The sequence below is a fragment of the Lepidochelys kempii genome, chromosome 7, assembly GCF_965140265.1.
Source record: "Lepidochelys kempii isolate rLepKem1 chromosome 7, rLepKem1.hap2, whole genome shotgun sequence".
Lineage (NCBI taxonomy): Eukaryota > Metazoa > Chordata > Testudines > Cheloniidae > Lepidochelys > Lepidochelys kempii.
Window position 1 is genome coordinate 121,098,039 of NC_133262.1, and position 22,904 is coordinate 121,120,942.

Sequence of the window (22,904 nt, forward strand, 5' to 3'; positions counted from 1 at the left end):
AGGATCTGTAAACACTTGGTACATGATGATCCTAAAAGGGCATTATGAAAACCATGCATGATATGGATTAAAAGAGCTGACACATTTTATAGGCCTGATAGCAAAATACTTTGGCAAAGATCAGGGTTCTCAAATTTCCATAGCCAGACAACCTTGTGTCCTGTGAGTGGTTTAAATGATTGGCCATTGCAGAACATAGTATGTTGGCTATTGCAACACAGCAGAGAAGAACTGGCTTGGTAATACTGGCCTGCATTTTTACCTAGGAGACTTGAGGTCAGTAGTAGGTCTCTGTCACTGAGAGCTGCAGAGGTAGCTATGCTCTCCTGCTTGGGCTGGGGGACAGGTTGGAGATATGTCACTTAGCAGCAAGCCATCTGTTTGAAAGAGTGGTACAGGCAAGCTCTAATGAGACTATTACCCAGTCCCTGGAGGGTGACTTCACCCAATCCTCACCTCGGCATCCCAGCTGTATTGTAAAGCTGAGCCCTATGGAGAGAACTGGCATACTCAAGTCTTTCACCAGGAAACAGACCACAAGATGAAAATAATCTCACAGGCAAGCAGACTCTTCACTGCTGTTCTGAAATATGCATCCTGCTGGGGGGGCCTACAGGCTGAGATCAAAGGAGTTTGTGAAGGTGGAAATAATATCTTGGTTCATCAAGCAGATTCTGTGTTTCTCTCCCCCTGCTTGCCGGTCTAGTCCAACCCCCTGCTCAAAGCAGGACCAATCCCCAACTAAATCATCCCAGCCAGAGCTTTGTCAAGCCTGACCTTCAAAACTTCTAAGGAAGCAGATTCCACCACCTCCCTAGGTAACACATTCCAGTATTTCACCACCCTCCTAGTGAAAAAGTTTTTCCTAATATCCAACCTAAACCTTCCTCACTGCAACTTGAGACATTACTCCTTGTTCTGTCATCTGCTACCACTGAGAACAGTCTAGAGCCATCCTCTTTGGAACCCCCTTTCAGGTAGTTGAAAGCAGCTATCAGATCCCCCCCTCATTCTTCTCTTCTGAAGACTAAACATCCCCAGTTCCCTCAGCCTCTCCCCATAAGTCATGTGTTCCAGTCCCCTAATAATTTTTGTTGCCCTCCGCTGGACGTTTTCTAATTTTTCCACATCCTTCTTGTAGTGTGGGGCCCAAAACGGGACACAGTACTCCAGATGAGGCCTCATCAATGTCGAATAGAGGGGAACAATCACGTCCCTTGATCTGCTGGCAATGCCCCTACTTATACAGCCCAAAATGCCATTGGCCTTCTTGGCAACAAGGGTACACTGCTGACTCATATCCAACTTCTCGTCCACTGTAACCCCTAGGTCCTTTTCTGCAGAACTGCTGCCTAGCCATTCGGTCCCTAGTCTGTAGCGGTGCATGGGATTCTTCCGTCCTAAGTGCAGGACTCTGCACTTGTCCTTGTTGAACCTCATCAGATTTCTTTTGGCCCAATCCTCTAATTTGTCTACAGCCCTCTGTATCCTATCCCTACCCTCCAGCATATCTACCTCTCCTCCCAGTTTAGTGTCCTCTGCAAACTTGCTGAGGGTGCAATCCACACCATCCTCCAGATCATTAATGGGGATCTGGGGAGGGAACCATTGGGTCTTTTGACATGCAAGAAGAAGGAATGTAAGCTGGCTGTGGCTTTTACTACCAAGAAAGCATCTCTGGCTTTGGTTTTGGGAACGGGCTGTCTCGCCTCTTTAGCACCCCCTTGTAAATGTTACTGAGGGAAATATTTCTTTTGTAGCCTATTGTGAAGGAGTCCCAGAGTACAAACAATGGGCCCAGGCCTGCAAGGTGCTGAGTACTCTTCTCTCCCATTGAAGTCAAAAAGTTGAAGCCACTTGGCCCTCTGCAGGCTGGATGTAAATGAAATGCGTCTTGAAATGCATCCACTTCTGGGTTGGAGGACAGCAGCTGATGCTGTACACAACAGTAGAGGGAAGGGGAAATTTTCGTCCAAGGTCACAGACATATGGGATCCATCACCCTCATTAGAGGTCCCATAGCACACTTTTTTTTAAACAGGCCTGTTTCAAAAGTCTCCTTTTTTATCAACTTGTATTGTGCCAATAGCTGTACTAACTAAGGGCTTGTTTGCACAGGGCAGCAAAGTGCACCAGAGGGTGCGATTTGTAAAGCATTGTGCACTAGGTATCTCTTTAGCAGGCAAGTTAGGGCACCACATGTTGGAATGCTTTACAAATCATACCCCACTAGCGCTCTGTGCCAGGACTGTGTACGCAAGCCCTAAGCTAGATCCACATCAATCAAGCCACTTAAGGCTTGATTTACAGTATCTACCTTGGAAGGATGAACTACCAGGTTTCAAACCTGTGGATGGAGGACGTCAAGATGTTGCATATCCGACACTTAATTGTTGTAGCCAGATCTGACTTCTGTATCTGGAGTTAAGGAACAGGCCTCTAAATGCTGCTTCGTGAAATGACACTTCTTTTTTCAATTCAGCTGGCAAAGCTTCTCCTCTAGCATCTGTCTTCTGGCTCAGATGTCCGTGAATAATATATGGGTGTTGGCCGATGTACAGCGTAACCTGAAGCAGCCCTGTTCTGTTTGTATCCAGCAGGGATGGTTGTCATAATGGCTACCATTCCTGCCACTGGACTCAAGAGTGTGTTGGACTTTTGTCTTTTAACTAAACATTGATGGTCTGAAGAAATATTTTATTTTGAAGTAGATGTGATGTAGCTTGACTAAATATTGTACTTTTTTTTTCTAATATTCTTGTAACTTTCCTACCAAAGTACAGTCCTGCAGTAGCATCTAATATCTGAGAGGCTACCAAGTTTCTGATATTGACTAGATTGTAAGTGACTGTGTTTTGTGGTTTCATCCTAGTCCCCTGTGGATATTGCTTCATGTTAGAAAACCACCATGGAATTTAGGCATACGTCTTTATGATTGATGGACTCTCTTCCAGTGGAGCCTTGAGCCTGATTAGCAGAGGTTACTGTCAGTCAGGATAGAGGTGCAGTTGGCACACTTGTTTGTGGGCCTAGGATTAGAACAGCAGGCAGTGTTGCAGATCTGGTCTGAGGTACATGACATGACATTTTGCATAGCACTTACCTGCACTGGACTTCAGAGATTCCAAGGCCAGAAGGGACCTCTATAATAGTCTAATAGAACTTCCTCAAAATCATGCCTAGAATAGATCTTTTAGAATACCATCTTGATTTAAAATGATCAGTGACAGAGAATCGACCCAGTTCCAATGATTGATTACTCTCTCCATTAAAAATTTACACCTTATTTCCATTCTGAATAGATCTAGCTTCAGTTTATAGTCACTGGATTGTTTTCTCTGCTTGACTGAAGAGCTTATTAACTATTTAACCTGTGGATGAAGGACGTCAAGATGTTGCATATCCGACACTTAATTGTTGTAGCCAGATCTGACTTCTGTATCTGGAGTTAAGGAACAGGCCTCTAAATGCTGCTTCATGAAATGACACTTCTTTTTTCAATTCAGCTGGCAAAGCTTCTCCTCTAGCATCTGTCTTCTGGCTCAGATGTCAGTGAATAATATGTGGGTGTTGGCTGGAGGGGAGGGATAGGATACAGAAGGACCTAGACAAATTGGAGGATTGGGCCAAAAGAAATCTGATGAGGTTCAATAAGGATAAGTGCAGGGTCTTGCACTTAGGACGGAAGAACCCAATGCACAGCTACAGACTAGGGACCGAATGGCTAGGCAGCAGTTCTGCGGAAAAGGACCTAGGGGTGACAGTGGACGAGAAGCTGGATATGAGTCAGCAGTGTGCCCTTGTTGCCAAGAAGGCCAATGGCATTTTGGGATGTATAAGATGGGGCATAGCGAGCAGATCGAGGGACGTGATCGTTCCCTTCTATTCAACATTGGTGAGGCCTCATCTGGAGTACTGTGTCCAGTTTTGGGCCCCACGCTACAAGAAGGATGTGGATAAATTGGAGAGAGTCCAGCGAAGGGCAACAAAAATGATTAGGGGACTGGAACACATGAGTTATGAGGAGAGGCTGAGGGAGCTGAGATTGTTTAGCCTGCAGAAGAGAAGAATGAGGGGGGATTTGATAGCTGCTTTCAACTACCTGAAAGGGGGTTCCAAAGAGGATGGCTCTAGACTGTTCTCAATGGTAGCAGATGACAGAACGAGGAGTAATGGTCTCAAGTTGCAGTGGGGGAGGTTTAGATTGGATATCAGGAAAAACTTTTTCACTAAGAGGGTGGTGAAACACTGGAATGCGTTACCTAGGGAGGTGGTAGAATCTCCTTCCTTAGAGGTTTGTAAGGTCAGGCTTGACAAAGCCCTGGCTGGGATGATTTAACTGGGAATTGGTCCTGCTTCGAGCAGGGGGTTGGACTAGATGACCTTCTGGGGTCCCTTCCAACCCTGATATTCTATGATTCTATGATTTGAATCCCTCAAGTCGACATAAGATTCCATCAGTGATTGCACCAGTGCCAAATACAGAGGTAAAATAACCTCTGCTCCTACACGAGATTTCCTTATTTATGCATCCTGGGATCGAATTGGCTCTGTGGGCTCTGCTGTGGCACTGGGAGTGCATGGTCAGCTTATTATCCAGCAGGACTCCCAAATCTTTTTCAGAGTTGCTGCTTCCCAGGAGAGTTGCCCATCCTGTGAGTATGGCCTACGTTCTTTGATCATTGTTGCATGAATTTACATTTAGGCATATTAAAACACACATTGTGTGCTTGTGCCCAGTCCAGATTGCTCTGAATCAGTGACCCTTCTTCAGTATTTACCACTTCCCCCAATATTTTGTCATCTACAAACTTTCAGTGGTGTTTTTATTAATGACTTGGCTGAAAACATAAAATGCTTAAATAGCATAGGGCCAAGAACCAATCACTATAGGACCCCACTAGAAACACATCTGCGTGATGACTGTTACCTTTTTACAGTTACATTTTGAGACCTATCAGTCAGCTTTTAATGCATTTTAATGTGTGCCATGTTTTATATCTTTCTAGTTTTTAATAAAAATAAAAATGTCATGAAGTATCAAGTCCAGTGCCTTACAGGAATAAATACATTCCGTCAACACTGTTACTTTTGTCAACCAAACTTGTAACCTCATCAAAAGGTATCAAGTTAGTTTGACAATCTGTTTTCCATAAACCCATGTTGATTCTCACTAATTTATTAATAAAAAATTAAAGGAGAATAATATAGAGTCCCACATCAGTCACTCCATTATCTTGCCTGGGATCAGTGTCAGACTGACAGGCCTATAGTTACACAGGTCATCCCATTTACTCCTTTTTAAAAATTGGCACAATATTCGCTTTCTTCCAGTCTTCTGGAACTTCTCCACTGTTCTAGGACTTAGTGAAAATTTAAGATTAATGGTCCACAGCTCCTAATCAGCTCTTCTAAAACTCTCAGATGCAGGTTATCTGGCCCTGCTGATTTTAAATAATGTCTAACTTCAATTGCTGCTGTTTTTAACACCCCCACTCCTCTCCCCCCCCCAAAAAATACTAATGGAATGGAAGGAGTGTCATCTGATATGACTATATCAGTCCCCCCAATACAGAAAAGAAGTATTTATTGAATACTTTTTTTACTTTGTTCTTATTGGTCATCCTGCTATTTCTCCTAGTAATGAAGCAGTACCATTGTTGGGGTGTTTTTGTTCTTAATCTACTTTAAAAAGGGAGATTTTTTTTATTGTCCTTAACTCTGATGGCTATAGATATGTGTCCCTTTGCTTTCCTTATCAAAGTTTCTAACTTCTGATTTATATTCATTACTATTATCTTCCCCTTTTTTCCATTGGTTATATAATTTTTTTATAGCTGCCTTTACTTCCCCTCTAAACCAGGTTGGTCTTTTTAACCAGTAGGTTCACAGTCTTCTGCCTCGATTGTGGCTTTTGGAGCATCTTGTAAAGTGTTGTTAAATAATTCCCAATTATCATTCACATTTTTCTGATTAAATTCTTCCTCCCAGATTGGATTCATAATAGCTTTCAGTTTTGTGACAATGCTCCTTTTTAAAGGTGTGTGTGTGTGTGTGTGTGTGTGTGTGTGTAAATAATCACTGGTCTAAACTCTGTTCTGTTTTGATCACATGTATAAATTTGCAGTCATGATCACTTGTACCTACGTTACCATTAACTTCTAGTTCTGTGATCAGTTCCTCTATCTGTCAAAACTGGTCTAGTGTAGAATTCCCCCGTGTTGGCTGCAACGCTATTGCATTAGGAAATGTGTCCTATCTAATATTTAGACATTCCAAAGATGTGTTATACTTGCAACCCGAAACCTACAGTATATATCTTTCAAACTGAAGTCCCCTATCATCACACAGCTTTTTGCCCTACGTATTATTGATAGGCACATAAGGAGTCAATCACCCTGTTCTTGATGATACTCCGCTCATTGCTTTTGTGAGCAGAAAATTCACTAGCAAGAAAACACTCTTCTTAAAATATACTGAAAAATTGCTGTGGGACTCTGTATGTTGTGTGAGTTTAGCTGGACACTCTTAAGGAATTTTATTCTGAACCTCTTAAATCTGGGCCAAAGAGAGGCAATCAGTATTCCTGCTTCAGGAAAAGACTGGACTAGTGGCCTTTGGATAAGGCAGTAGGTACCTGCCAGAAGAAAGGAAAGGGAAATTTTTAGGCCTAACTTTGTCTGTAGGATCAAATTACATACTAAATTGGGGGAAAGATGGATGTGCAGGCACTTAAGTACTGTGCTGATTGTGATCTGCCTGGCTGGAGAGAGTTGATTTAAATATTCCACTGATTACCTTGACCTCCCAACAGAGCAGAAAGAGCGTGGTCGTCTGGTGGATAGGGCATTGAACTGGGACTCAAGAGGTCCTGGATTCTATCTCAGTTCTGCCATTGACCCATTGTATGACCCTTGGGAGAGTTCTTTTGCCCCACTTTCCCACCTCACCTTTTGCCTGTCTTGTTTCTTTAGATTACAACAGGAATCTCTGCTACACAGAGTGCTTAACACATTAGGACTCCAATCTATTGCAGCTTTGTCAAATGTTTCTTATGGCTAGTGCAGTGGTTCTCAAACTGTGGGTCAGGACCCCAAAGTGGGTCGTGACCCCGTTTTAAGGGGTTGCCAGTGCTGGCATTAGACTTGCTGGGGACGAAGTGGAAGCCAGAGCCTCACTACCCAGGGCTGAAGCCAAAGCCAGAGTACTTCAGCCCCGGTTAGTGGAAATCAGGTTACAGGCCCCCCCGCACCTGTGGCTGAACCCCTTGGGCTTCAGCCCCTGTCTTCCTGGGGTCATGTAGTAATTTTTGTTGTCAAAAGGGGGTCGTGGGTGCAATGACTTTTGAGAATCCCTTGTCTAGTGTCTCTAAACAAGGTGATCCTTGATCTACATCAAAAGGATAGCGTCCTTTTTTTTAATTAAAACAGGAACTGTTGCATTAAAAATGCATTCATAGCCTTTCTCTCTGCAGTGGTGTGTATGCAGAGCTTTCCTGTGTCTGTCCGTTTGGCAGTTGCGTGGCCCTGTGTGCTTTGTTGATGTTGCAGTTGAGTGATGAGTTAAGGAGATTCTTGCATCTCCTGCAGCTTGCTACATGGCAGAGAACTCTCCCTCCATCCCTGGCGGGGGAACACTCCTGTCTTCTAGCTCGGCTTTAAAACATATGATTTGCATTATTCAGAAAACCAAAAGAAACCAATCAGAGGGATGCTGGTGGGTTTGGGGGTGGGGGGCAGGGAGGGTAGGAGGGAATGTGCAGGAATAGGGAAGAAATATCTCCTGCTGGTTGAAAAGTCCAGCATGGAGAAGATGAAATAATTAAAGCATTTCATGCTAGATTGCAAACTTCTTAAAAAACAAAAAAAACAAACAAACAAAAAAAAAACATTGGAAGGGAGAGAAATCAGACTGTGTAAAGATTTCCGCTGTTCATCTCGTACAAGGCAGTATGTGGAGTTCTGCATCTTCTCTTATAATTGGAGGATTTTTTTTTTTTTTGGACGATTGTGCAAAATGCTTGGAAAAGGCTGTGGAGGGGTGTCTGTCTTAATAAGAATCTGGCGCTGTGACTTTTCTGTTTCAAGTAAACAGTCTCTCTGCCCTCCCCTCACTCGTTCCCTTCCTCCACCCCTTCCCTTAGTCAGTCCTGCTCATGTGTTTCTATTTAAGGGCTGCAGTGCACACGAATATGATTGGCATCCACAGCCCCCTCTTGACTTACAGCTCAAGCCTTCAAGAGTGGAGAAGGAGCTGAGCCTCCGAGGGGAGAACTGTTTATTTTTTCTTTTGGTTTCCTGGGGGGGAATAGCTCTGCTGTGGATTTATGCTGCTTCTACCCTGGATTTTTCTATCTGAATGGGGACAAGGATTGTGGCAACCATGTTGGGAAGAGGTTTATTTTCAGAATCCGTCATGAAACTTTGATTAATTCACTATGCTTTAAACTTTTTTTTTCTTCCTCTCTAATGTTCCTCTGTGCTGCTGGGTTGTGGGCCAGAGGAAGCTGTTTCTATATGGCCAGCCATTTGGGGATATGCTGCGAGCCAAGGTTTTGTTCTGATTGGCTTGACGGTGGTGACAAATTGGCCTATCATGAATTGGATGGACGGCGGTCGCTCTCGAGGAGCCATGGCTGGAAGCTGGCTTACAGCTTGCTTTTTCCCTTCCCCAGGTGCTGATGCTAGTTCTGAACCCATGATCCTGGAGCAATATGTGGTGGTGTCCAGCTATGAGAAACAGGAGAACTCTGAGATCAGCCTTCAGGCTGGGGAAGTCGTGGACGTAATAGAGAAAAACGAAAGCGGTGAGACACTTGTACCTATTTTTCTCTCTAATAGTTTGGTGGTTCGTTCCCTTCATTCTCTCATCATTTCATGTCACTATACATTAGTTCCATCTGGTCTTGTCTGGCTGAGGATGTTGACATTTCCCCCTGTTGGTTTGGGCGGGGGGCCAAAATGTTGCCTTCTGCTGTAAGAATGTCTCGTAAGCTTGTTTGTTAATTAGCCAATGTACATTAACAGAAAACTAAGGCGGGAGGAGAGAAGGATCCACAGCTTGTGCGCATACTTATTAGAATAATACGTTGCCCTGCTGTGACTTTTTTTTTTCTGGGGGGGAGGGTCTGTCAGCATTTCCATTACTAACAACTGTTTCGGGGGCGGGGGGGGGAGATTTATATACAGCTGTTAAAACTTACTCTGGGATGAAGACTTGGCTTGATAGCTCAACTGTTGGCCCAAAACGTAAAAGGGATGAGACACTACGTAGATTCAGTAAAACTTTAAAATTGCTACTTGCAAAAAGTATTGGTGTGGCCTTTTTCAGGCAAAGAATGGGAGCCTCCCTGCTAGCAATGTAGGCTGAAATTCCCTTATGCTGCCCTTAGAATAACCAGTGTTACCATTCAGAAAATGAAATTTTGGCAGGTGATTTGGTTAAAGGTTGATGTGTGGTGGCTTTGCCTCCTGGAAGTCTGTTTTCCAGCCAGGCTAATGAAATGCTTCAGAAGCTATGTGTCCATTTGCAGCGCTGAAAGAGTTAACTGTTGGCTAGCCTCATGCCCATTTGCTTGCTTCTGCATGTGCCCCCGTCCCCCTCATGCATCAAAACAAAACGGTTGCCAAAGATTTTGGGTTCAAAGACCTATTTTTCTCATGTTTTGCCCAGAGGAGCCATTGCAGACGACTAGGTACACTCACAGACTAAGGTCCTAATCGTCAGAGACGAACACCAGCAGCTCTCATTGACAGCAGTGGGAGTTGTGGATGCCAAAGGATCAGGCTTTAACAGAGAAATGTCCTGATCTGTCAAACATCCCTCCAGACTGGTATGGAGGGAGTGCGTACATTCTGAAGGTGAATATTTTCACTGGACAGCAGTGCCACAACTTTACAGAAGGCGAGTGATGCACTCAAGGAACAGTTAGCCTGCTAGGTGACTTAGAGCGGTGTTAAAGGGGGGGGGGGTGTGTAAAACACACAGATGCTTGCTAGTGAAGCCATATGGTCTTTTGGGCATACAGTACTGTGTGCTTTTGCAAAACTAGTAAGGAGGCCAAAGCACATATCTACCTAATTAAAAGGTGATCATGGGTGAAGGAGGAAAAAGATGCCATAAAATTGCTGCTCTGCTGATTGTGTTAAGATAGGGGTTCTGTTAATTATCCAATGCGCTAGCTCCCAGAGAGTGGTGGGAGTTACCCATGTGCATCCCAAGGGCAGTATGTAGACCCCTTATTGTGGCAACTCTCCTTCACCTTTATGATGCATTCTCCTCTATTTTGGATTCCAAATATAACCACCATGGGGATTTGGACTGTTCAACAATTCAAAGGTATCTGGTTTCAAGTGAAGGGGGGGGGGAATGGAATTCCAATTCAGCCTTTCCTGTTTTGCCAAGGAAACACAGTTCATATGGTATTGAAGATCATGGTTGTTGCTAAGGTGGAATGTCAATGTTAAGTGAGATTACATGGTCAGAAAAGTTTCAGAGTAACAGCCGTAAGCAACTCTATGAAAAGGTGCCTTTTTAGAGCCATATCATGCTCCATTTACTCACTGAAGTAATATCACCAGGATTAGGGTTAAAGTCCCTTCTTAAATAATCATCTGTAAAGTCCAATAGAATAGTCGGGTGGGTTGTTACCCCCAGGAGGGTCATGAAAGCCAATTGGGCAGGGAGGGGTTTGCAAAGAGCTGAACGCTTTTTTAAAAAAAAAAAAAAAAAAGTATTACAACATGAAGCAAGGGAAATCCCTCTCCCCTATTTCCTGCACACTCTTCCTCTACATGGTCAAGTATTCCATGCCAATGTCTCAAAGCCCACACACAACTTTTTAGAGGCTTAGTGTTGATACATTTTTTGACACTTTTATAGTATGTATAAAAGAAAGGGGTACGTAAAGGTTTTTGACTTTGAATAAAGGGGTCTTCGGTCTCGGACCTAAGAAGACTCGGAAACACTGGAGTAGTTTTATAGTCCCTCTCCTGTAGAACAGAGGTAGTTGATGATTAGTGGTGGGCGAGCATCCTTAGGTCTGGATGTTTGACTAAATCCCTGGCTGAGAAACTGGGCTGCCACTTTCCTAAGAATAAAACTCAGCTCAAACTTTTCAGCAACTCCTGGCCTGGGCCAGGCTGGAAACCCCGCAGGAATGGCCTTTTCCAGGGAATCTTGGGTTTTCAGAGTTGGCTGAAAATACAAAGCTGAGAAGTTGCACAGAAAAGAAAAGCAGCCAACAAAAAATAAATTGAAACTTCTTTCAAACTCAAAACAACATTCCCCGCCTCCTCCTCCCATCTCCCCCACCACACACACACACACACACGTATTCTGGTGAGTTGTGGCTGATAGTTTGGATTTGACTTTACTTTATCTAAAACGTCTTGTCCATCACTAGTTGGTGTATGGATTATTTTCTTCAGGACAGTGTGATTACACAAACCCAAAGACCATTGGATTCTTGGACCTTTTTAAAAAAGGTGCAGTCCATAGATATGTGCCTTTGATAAATGTGTGGAAAATAGAATCAAATTGGATTCATTCTATCCTGATTGCATCAGGTAGGTTCACTTCTCTCCCTCTGGTCCAGGTGAAATATTCAGACTGGTTTACTAGGTTAACTCGAAGTGATGTTAGTTCTGAACAGCCCACATGCACAAACAATTGGATAGTGGTTAACTGTGTGGTTCAAATTTTTATCAGACTGAACTTCTTGTCAAGTGCATTAGACATCTTTGCTGCTTTCCTACTACCTTTGATGAAAGACTGATCGTGTAGTATGTAAAATCCCATACAGTATACGTCTGGCTCTGTGTTAAGGGTGCTTTAGGAAATCTGGGTATGAAATGCATAGGTAATTGTTCTTTTTAAGAAAAATCCTAGCAATCAGAATAGGATTGTGTGTTGATATTTCTGTGTGGTATCAAGTGTTTCATGGCTTTTTCCCCTCCAAGAGAGAGAGCAGCTCTGGTAAACAAACCATTTGTCCCTTAGTAAAAAGCCCAAAGCAGCCCTATTAGCTGAATGGGTCTGTATCTTGCATGTCAAAGTTTTGAAGTAAAGCTTTTTATATATGATGCTGTCCATTTTATTCTTGTCTAAGCTTCAGTTTTTAATTGTCCTTTGCCAGAAGTCATAGCTTCTTGCAGTGGTCACCAACCTGTCGATCGCGATCAACAGGTCAATCCTGCGGACTCTCGCAGTCGATAGCAATCTGCGGCCACGGCCATGCAGCAGGGCTGCCTGCTGCTAAGGTAGGCTCCCTGCCTGCCACAGCCCGATGCCACGCCCGGAAGTGGCCCCCACGGCCCCTGGAATGGGGGGCATGTGGTTCTGCGTGCTGCCCCTCTCTGCCCCTGCAGCTCCCATTGGCCGGCAACCGGGAACTGTGGCGAATGGAAGCTTTGGGGGTAATGCCTGCAGAGAGGGGCAGTGCACAGAGCCACATGCCGCTGCCCCGGTCCCCCGTTGGCCCCTTTGGGAGTGGTGTGGGGCCTGGCAGGCAGGGAGCCTGCCTTACCTCGGTCGGTGGTGCAGCGAGGCTAAGTGCACCCAGCAGAAGGCCATACCCCAGCCCTGAGCCCCTCCTGGAGCCAGCACCCCAAACCCCCTCCTGCACCAAGCCCCTGTCCCAACCCTAATGGGCATTGAACTCACTCATCACATCAAATGATCAATGCTGGATAGTGTATGCTAAACTACTTTGGTACCTCAGCAGAGTTGAGGACTATTGGAAGGCCGCTATCGCTCTGAGTAATCGTGTGTTGCACTTAAATAGTCAAAGACAACATTCAAAACAACATTTTTTCCATAGACAAGTGATGGAATTTGAATCCAAACTTTGCAATTTAACTTTCCTAAAGTTTAGGCACATCCACACCCCTAACTTTGGTTAGGGTCCATACCTAATATTTAATTTTTCTTTTTATCAACCAAAGTAAAATATAGTGTCTGGTAAGAGAACGTCTTCATTGCTGTGCCTGGTGCAAGTTCAAGAGATGTCCAAGTCGTAAACCTGAAAACCCCTCTATTAATATCACAATGTCAATACAAGGTCAATGAGACACCTGAATACATTTTGAGACGCTTCCAGCCACGTTCTATCAAGCCTGTGGGTCACTTCATGCTGAGTTTCACTGCGGCTATCAGTGTCTACTTTTGTGGATGTTGGGGTACTTAAAGTAAATGCCCACCTGGGGTGCACAAAAATCTGTCTTGAGACCTTCCTCTGACCTCTGGGGTTCCGTGTAGTGGAAGCTATCCTATCCTACCATGGGTCTCTTTGGGGTATAGTCTCCCCTTGCTATGTGCAGTTATTTCCTTTTTACCATTCATCATAGGTATGTATGTACATAAAGAAAATTATAGCACTTTACATTCAAAATCAATCTTCACTGTAGCTACAGCTGTTTCCTAGGCACTGTCTTTTCCATCTCAACGATTGCATCTGTGAAATGTTTGGAGTCTGCATGGTAGTAAAATCTTCCTGCAGAACGTTGTTGCTCAAAACTGAGCTCTGTGATAGGCTGACTCTCTCTTTGGGTCTGTGTGGCTTTTTTTAAACTAACCACTCCAAAAAACCCATGCAGCAAACTTTCTGCTGTTTGCCAGTCTTCACAGTACAAATGACTGCATCAGTCTGTGTAGAACTTTTGTTTAAAGAAAGGAAGGAGGGGGGAAAAAATTGGATTTGTGCTAACTTCATTCTTGCCAAGTTTTGGATGTGGCTTGAAATGGTCAAGTTATAAATTGTGGCAATGCTATTTGTAATGGAAACCCTGACAGGCCTTTAAGTATAAGTGTACTATCAACCACCTTCCATACTGCTCTTCCTCCTTTTCTGTCCTGATCAGAGGGGTGGGATTGAGGGCTCTTTATACATAACCCATTGGGATTTACTTTGGTGGTAGAAACATGGGATGGCATTTTCAGCTGGCCTGAACAAGCCCATGGCTGTTTCCTTTGCAATTACATAACAGCAGACCTATTTCCAGTATTCTATTACACACAATATGTAAAGTAAACCTATTATGGCTAGTGTAATTTTATCGGGACCCAAGGGAATTTTTGGCAAGGGAAACTGCTCCTTTCTTGTAGCTTGCGGAGATTATCTTGTGGCAATATGAAGTTTCAGTTTTATCTTAATAAATGTCTGCATTCCAAATGGCTTTCTAATCTAGGAATTCCAAGACTTAATGGTTGTCCCCTACAATGTTAATGGATTTTGTGTACACCTAGCAATATACTCTACTTTATCATTGCACAGGTTCACTTCTGCTTCTTGATGGATGCAGGCTTAATTAGGAAAACTATACAAAGATAAAGGAAGGGTCCATTAAGACTAAAGAGAGCCTGCCTCCACGAAAATTTTGCCTTCTCAGATGGAGACCTTCTGCCTCCCTCTTCTCCCTTCTCCACAACCCATCCATTGCAGTCTAGAATAGAGTCTTAGATTGTTGGGGTGGGGGGGGTTGGTTGGTTGGTTTTTTTTTGGTTTTGTTTGTTCCTGTCCATGTGACACAGTGCATCCCATCTGTGGGTGGCTGGACTAGATGACCTCCTGAGGTCTCTTCCAACCCTAATCTTCTGTGATTCCATGATCTGTGCACAGGGCAGATTAGCCCCTAGGAATAGAATATGGAGCAAGGAACAGTCAGGCAAGGCTCCACCCCTCTCCTGTTCATTATCCCTGTTCTACAGGTCAGCGGAAGCCCAGGTAGATCTTTTATACAAAGATACCTGGCACTTTCACATTATCCTTTGCTCCTGGAACAACCTCCCTCTTTTGGTGGGCTGTACATTCTTGTACTCCTCTTCCAGATCCTTCCTCATAACTTGCTATGGCTTGCATCCCTAAAATTCTGTGTCATATTCCTGTTTTCACCACGACCTTACATCTTCAAAACGGAGGCGAAGGAAATGGGTGAGGACTAGAGAGAGACGAGGGAAACCATGGCCATGGACCCAATAGTGCTACGTAGACACTAGCAAACATATGTCTTCAAGCTTGCAGTGTAATACAGTACTGGAGAACAGTAAGCAAAGAGCCAAAATGTTTCTTCAATTTATTTAGAGAAGTAACCTTTTTTGTTGACGTAAATTGGGTGCAGCGCTGGATTCTTGGAAAAATTGTGGCGTGCAGCAGCATGCAAACTCACAAATGCAGTTATCACAGTGTCTTATAAAATTGCATATCCACCGGTTGCATCTGTAATACATTTGCATGCAGAATTACTGAGCGCGTGTGTCCGCAAACACTGTTTCAAGTGCAATTGCACATTTTTCTGGAAATTGGGCTCGCTGGTTCTCTGCTTACTCTCCAGTCCATGTTTCATGAGAGATGGTATGGTCGAGTGGATATGCTCCTGGACTGTGACTTGAGACTTGGTTTCTATTCCCAACTTTCCTGCTGACCTGCTGTGTTAAACTTTGGGCAAGTCACTTCACCTCTCTGTGCATCCATTTGCCCTCTCCCTGTTGCCTGCCTGTCCTATTTAGATAGTCCTAATGCTGAAGAGTTTACTGTCTCTTTTACTATGTGTAGAGTGCCTAGCACTATCTAGCTCTGATCTCATGTGGGTCCTTTAAGTGCTACTGGAATATAATCAATAATCTGCCTCTTTAAAAATAGACACAAGAAGTGCTTAAATGTATGAAAAGACTTGTGGGCCCCTTCTTCAGCACCACTAGAGTCCCCACTTGAAGTGCAGGCTTGGGTAAATGGCTAAGATTTCATTTAACTCCTTAGAGATGTTGTCCAGTCACTCTATGAAAGGGGAAGATAAAGAATACACTTCAGTGTTTGGGATGAATGACCTGGACCTGTTGCAAATATGTTCTCTCAGTGGACAAGAATTGCTAACTCCTTGTCAGGATAAAGTTATGGACTGTGTGGAGGTAGGCAGGATCTAGTTTTTGAGTAAATGAAAGACGTGTCTGCATTATGGCTGCCTCTGCTTGGCTAAACCAGGTAGTTTAACAAGGCTCAACACCTTTAATGTCTTGCAAGACAAAAGCCTCGTGGTATGATATTGCATAGGCTCTAAGATATATTGTAGGATCATTTTGATGATCAGGCTAGTCTGATGGAGTTCGCCCTCAAAATGGGAACATTGCTGGCAAATGTGGGATGACTTCCAGCCCTAAGTAGTGAAGGCAGATCTGCCTCCATTTTCTTTAAATGCTCAGGCGCCCAGCAGCTAGAGGACATGGATTCTCTGTGCATCATCCATTGTTATAGCTGTCTAGGCTGTGTTTGGCCAAAGTACGCTCAGTGCTGCTTTGTGTCTGTCTCGTGATTGCAGTACTAGTGGCCTTGGCTCTGTGTGCCACACTGGAGAGTGCCGGGATAATAAAGGCACTAAAACCTGGATAAAACCTGGATTCAGTTCCCACCTCTGTCACAGACATCCTCTGAGACCTTTGTCAAGCTATTTAAGCTCTGTGCTTTGGTTCCCCATCTGTAAAATGAGAATAATAATGCTTCCTTTGTCTTGTCTACTTAGACTGTAAATCTTTGGGGCTGAAACTCTTCCTGTGTGTTTCTATAATGCCTGCCATAAGGCCCTGATCTCAGCTGGCCCGTTCCGGTACCACCATATGACGAATGGTAAACAAGAGTGGTGCACAAGGAACATTCAGAGTGTAATGTGTTATGGTGGTCCAGTGTTGTGCAATAGTCTTGTGATATTGTTTTATTTTGTTTTTATGGTGTCTTGCAAAATGAGTCCTTGATCTCAGTTCAACCTTTAAAGTACTACCAATATTTCAGAAGAGAAATCAGTGTGATGCAAGATAGTCGTTCATTTTGAATGTGTCACGGTGTCTCATTGTGCAACAGTCTTGATATTTTTCATCTTAGTGTAACACCCTCAAGAACTGAGGTTTTTTGACATGGCTCTTTTTTATTCAAAGATCTGAAGGGAATGCACCAAGAGGAGGACAAAACAGAAATCTTAGAGCGGTGGGGTATGAAACGAAAAAGCTTTCTCAGTCTATCCCACATAGAGAAGACATTGTTCTTCTTGCCCTACAATTTTTTATCAATTAAAATACTTGGATTAATGTCATCTGTCAGATGGAACAATATGGAATCTTAGGACTTAGCATTACAATGGACTCTTATGTTGGTGACCATGAGATTTGTCTGTTCCCCTGCCAGTGATGGATTGGCTCTCCAAATAGACAGGATAAGATATTGTGCAAACTTTAAGTGACCAGTGATGTGTGGTTCCCCTCTCTCTCCTCTTGGGAGGCTTTTCTGTATTCCAGTGACTTTGACCTAAATTTTTCTTTGATGGGTTGAGTCCCATAAGTCCTAGTCATGCTACCTTGAATTGTGGTGCATAGTTCCTCTCACCCTTTGGTGTTTAATCAACTTCTAATAGTTACAGATGGCTATCTGATATCACTATTATGCACTGCAAATACTTTTACTAGGAACACTTCCCCTCAGGACTGCCTGGTTGCATGCTCTGCACTAGCAGAAAAGGTCATAGTTAAGCAGTTAGTCAGAATGATGGTTAAAGTGACGTGGGTTCTGCTTGGTGCTTGAGTTGGTCCATGCAGAACGATGCATAACCCATTTAGATCAGCCTCAGTGCATCTCTGCATAACAACTAGCCTTACTAATGTTTGATTATTAATGTGTGTTTTCTTGGATTCCTTGGGTAAACTCTGTCTATGGTAGGGAAGCTAGTGACTGTTCCCCACGTAATTTTAACTCCTATTTGCTTATCCAACAAAATTTAAAGAGGGGCAAAAATATAGAGATATGGAAGAAGAGGTGATGGGATCAGGAAGTTCTAAAGCATTGGCTTCTCCAAGGAAATCCTACATATCGCTACCCTCCCCTGCTGTGAGCACCTTTAATTCCATTGCTTCATTTTAAAAACAGTTCTTACAGTAAACTCATTCTTGAAATGATTTTCTTAAAACTGCCAGCGTCGTCTTGATGGTCTTGTTTGTTGCTCTCTTGGCTTGTGCAGAAGAGACTCCTCAGAATACAAATTCTATCTTGTTATGGAGGCATTTAAAGTCAAACATTTTGACTTTTGAATGTTTGTCTCTGTTTCAGCTGACTTCAGCTCTTTCTGTGGCACACACCCTATTAAGCTAGCTGAAGAGGGCTGCTGTTAGTGGCAAGTCACCAAGTGTATTGAACACCAAATTTGTGTAGGTTTCTTTTTTCCTGTATTCAGTAGGTGCCCGAGACTCCAGTCCTATGAATAGGGCCCTTCCTTTGCTTCACTCGAACCTGTGTAACAGGAGGATCATGGAATTAATGCCTGAAGTGCTGTAATTCTGCGCAAGTGGGGATTGGACCTCAGTGTGGTACAACTGCTCTCGGAAGCCCATCTGCACAGTCAGAGCAGCTTGCGGTTTTTTTGGTGGTGTAAGTGAGGGGCAGGAGGAAATTGGAGCCTGGGAGCTGCTTGTTCCCCATAAGACTTCATGGATTTCGGAGCAGTGACTTTGTGGCTGCCAGATGAGGATGGAACTCCCTCGCGTCCCCCTCCAACATCTACTTTTGATGCTGTTAGTGGGTGTCATCACGGTGCAATGTGAAGGCTGTAAGCCCATTTTCCCAGCATGTAGGTTCTGGCATCTTCAGAGTTGGAGTTCCTTGTGGATTCCCTGGGTCCACAGCCTTACAGTCTTTCCATAATACTTTCCCACCTTCTTGAGGGAAGCTTTAGGAGAAGCAGTTCAGCAGTGGGCACCCCGTAGAATTTTCTGTATCTGGTTCCTGGCCATTCAGGCCTTGTACAGTACAGTATGGCCTACAGTAACTTATTGTCTGAACACTTAGGTCTGTACAAGATTTCCCCCACCTCTTCCATGAAGAGCCAAAACTCTTAAAACGTTGTCATTTTGTAGGCACCATGAAAACAAATTATTGACATTTGATTATATCTAAAGCCTTAATAGGAAGAGTTTGCCCCAGCCTTGAAGCGCTCTAGGGAATTGTAAACATATATAACGCGCACACAGGTGGCTTTTACCTACCAGTGATTAAACCAGTGGAGATGTTTAGTAGGGGTTGGCCACTGTTACCCCTCTTTTTAAAACCTCTCTGCAATGATGGCATTTAGTAAAGACACTGTTGAATTGTTAGTACGTACACACCCTTTTCTCTCACTTAGCGTAGCAAGTAACAATACCTCCCACATGCAGTTTAGAACACAGACATGTTAAATTCTCATTTATCCTATTGTCTTCTAAGATTCATGCAGCGAGATGACTTCTTAACTAGGTATTCCACATCTTGCTTTTAAGTTCTTGCCTTGCTTCCCAACCTTCTAACCAGCTCTGTCCTAGACTATGCTGCCCTCGTGGCCAAGTAGGTTGGTAGGTAGACAAGGCACACAGCTTTCACTAAGCATTCTTGCTCATGGCCCAGGATGGTAACCTAAAAGGAAAAATAATTGCACATAGCATCCCTTGTTGGACCTTTACTCGTTACCTCCTCTGTTTATACAGACATTGCCAATTTTGGAACCATGAAACCTCCCAAAGCAAAATGCTTCCAAGGAAAATCTGCTTTTCATATTAGAACACTTTGATTGGGTTTCCTATATCTGCCAAATAGGTCACCAGCTCAGCAATGCTGCAAGAACTGACTGACTAGCTCCAAGAAGATCTGCGGATATTAAGGCCTTCCCGTCAGTTCTGTAATTTCATTTGGGGGTTAGATTTCTGGGGTTATAGCAGCTGAAAAACGATTGTTTCCCTGGGCTTATGGGTTTTTTTGTTTGTTTTTTAAAAAAAAGCTTTGTAAGTCAGTGAGGCTGTTAAATCAGATTCTCCTAGCCAATCTAACATTTTCTGCCTTTTGTTCTATTAATCAGAAAAGTGATTAATATGATTACACGTGCAAGTTTTTGTTTTGTTTGATAGTTTGAAAAACTGGCCTAAAAATCATCTAAACAAAAGACTGATGGTGCATATTTGTTGTGTCAATTGAGGACAAGATTAATAAAGCATGAGGTGACTGTTTTTCCCCAAGCTGTACAGAAAATAAGCAGTTTCTAATATTATCTTGGCAGTAAGTTGGAAGGAATAATCATGAACAGACAAGTTTCAGTTACAACCAGAAATTCCATTTTTTTCTTTTTTCTTTTCTTTTCTTTTTTTTTGGCTTTCATGTTCAGTTTCCCCACAACCCAATTACTCAGCCCTTCTCAAATGAAGCAAAACCTGTAAAAGTAATCACCTTGCTTATTAAATTCATAGAATAATCAGAGTTGGGGTATGACTTAAAAGAGATTTGTTAAGGGTTTTTTTTGTCTGAGGTTAAACCTTGAACTTCCCAGCGTTCTTTATTGTAAAGACCTTACTTTTTTCTTTTGGTAGAAAAGTTTTGGATCATGGTTGTATTAACTAAAGTGTTTCTGGCTCATGTTTATTATGGAAATGGCTGCCTTGGTTCTCCATTATACTAGCTGGTTTCTCTTTACTGCTTTTCATTGCCCGTACTGTGACACATCTGAAAACTTCACCTGTGAGGCACCAACTTCAAATGGGCTATAATTGTATTGGGAGAGTTCTCAATTTCTTGGTAATAGTGACACACACTTCCTACGCTTCATTTGTGTTGTGTATGAATTCACTTGCTATAGGGGTACAACTACCTCCTGGTAAGACAAAGTGATCTGCTTTGAATATCACTGTTGTTCTTTTAAAATGATTTGATACTCTGTTCAGCTTGTCACAGCCTTGAAGCCCTCTATAGAATTTTAAACAATATAGATGCATAGGTGACTTCACCTACTGGTGAAATGCAGCCACCTGTGGGATAAAAAGCAGTGGCTTTAAAGAGTGGATAGCAACATTATGCGCAAGTTTAGTGACAGGAAGACTAAGTATAAATACCAGAATGCATTGACACTGCAGGGCAAAATTAGGAAAGCAGACAAATTGTGTATGAACAAGAAACTGCATAGAACATTGGGGGAAATACCCCATCTTTATGAAAAGTGCCATGGGATTCTTTTTAAAACCACAAGTTCTGCTGGTAGACATTTACCTTACAACTCCACCAAAAAGATGGCACCTGAATGATGGAGGTGCTATCTACTACCATGCTGCACTTTTGGCTTAGGGTTTGGGGACAGGAATGCTACACTGAATTGCCAACCCTGCTTTGTGTGGCACCTGGATGGTCCTTGGAGACCCCTCATCCCATCTGGGGTGCACAGATGGACTGAGCTGATGTCTCCTCATTGCACTGATTCAAGGTGACTGAGATTACCTCTGGAGGGTAGGCAGGATGAACTTGAAACCCTAGGATTAAACTAGTGACTAATTCATTTATTCTTGAAGTCTGCATTTCAGTTGGTGAGGAGCTCCACCATGCAGACTGACTCACAGGAGTTAAGATGAACCTGTGTGCATATCTGAAAAGCAGGACTGATAAATCCCTCTGCGGTCTGTCTCTTCAGTTTTGCAGACAGCAGGAGGGAAAAAAATGCATAGCTCAAATTTACTAACATTAATGGGAATGTACTGGGGGAGGGAGATCTAATTAGCAAACAGAACATGGAGAACAATGACTACCAGGAAACCGGGGAAGGGGGCAGAATGTTTAGAGTAAGTGTGACTATTTTTGGCAATAAATTTTTGTAACATAAAGGCATAAAATGTACCCCCCCACCCCAACAGAACAGTTATTCCACCCCATCCCTACCCACTCTCCCATTCAGCAGTCAAATAAGACTGCCAAGGGCTCATGAGAATGTTTATCAAACTTGGGAGGAGCAAAAGCGGCAGGCAACCATTTTCCTTAACTACAAGTTAAATTACACACCCAGCTATTCCAGACATCTTGGTGTGTTTTAGGAGTCAACTGTGTGTGTTTTAGCTTGTGATTTTGTTTTTTAAAATGACAAATGGGCAGCCAGGGCTTGGTGTGAGATGTTCTGCTCAGTTGGAAACTAGCAAGGATATTTTTGTTTCTCTTTCTCCTCCGCAAAAATTTCCAGGTTTGAGAACCAGCCACATAAATGAAAACAATTTTCCCCAAAGGGTCTCCCTTGCAACCCATCCCTTCCTCACTGTGAGAATGCTGTCTGTGGGGGAAAGGGTGGAGATTAAGACTAGATGACTCTAGGGATAGTTCATAGGATACTTTGCAGACACTGGTTTGAAACTTATGTTGTGGAGTGGCCTTTGTAGGGAAATAAATTACTGCTCTCAGGCTGGTTCCTAGTGGATTATTGTCTACATTCCAGAAACCAGGACCAAATTTGGCACCTTACTTTTCAAGTGTTGGCAAAGAGGCCAGGAGTGAGTGGACCGCAGGACCTTTCCCATGTGGTCCTGCACCAGAAGCGCCCAACGTTGCAAAGCAGAAGGAATATGCAAGGTTAGCGGTGGCACTTGATTGCCCACAGACCTCATAATGAGCTGGTTTCAGAGTAACAGCCGTGTTAGTCTGTATTCGCAAAAAGAAAAGGAGTACTTGTGGCACCTTAGAGACTAACCAATTTATTAGACACAGCCATGGTCCTGCTGACCCACCAAACCAGCTAGTGGAAACCAGGCTGTGCCCTGAAAAGATGTCATGACTACAACTTTCAGGGGGTGCTGCCTCGAGGGGAATTTTGGCTGAGTCAGCTGTAATGTTTTTCCAGGGGATTTTACAGCAATGCAACCTCCTCCTCTACCCTTGTCACAACAAGCTGTTGCTTAAAGCCCTAGTGTCATCTCCAATCCGTTTCACTATCATGCAGTAAATTTTTTGATTTGGAAGACAGGTCAGCTTTAAGTTTTCCAAGCTTGGCTAATATTGATGGCATATTTATTAAATAACTTATCTTTGCTGAAGCCACTTGTGTTTCTCTAGGATCTGCCATGACCTCTGCATGGCAGAGAATCCCCTGTGAGACTGGTGACTT

At 43.3% G+C, this 22,904-nt stretch overlaps 1 protein-coding gene across 10 annotated transcripts in view; it reads left to right on the forward strand.

The window, feature by feature from the left end:
- The window catches only part of SH3PXD2A (SH3 and PX domains 2A), a 395,312-nt gene that overhangs the window by 283,543 nt on the left and 88,865 nt on the right, over window positions 1-22,904 (forward strand). For 9 of the 10 annotated variants that reach the window (XM_073354457.1, XM_073354456.1, XM_073354459.1 and 6 more), the window contains one exon: window positions 8,675-8,806. In XM_073354457.1, coding sequence (XP_073210558.1) covers window positions 8,675-8,806 — 132 coding nt within the window. Of the gene's footprint in view, window positions 1-8,244; window positions 8,396-8,674; window positions 8,807-22,904 lie in introns of those variants that run through there. The other variant, XM_073354462.1, reaches the window with a different exon arrangement.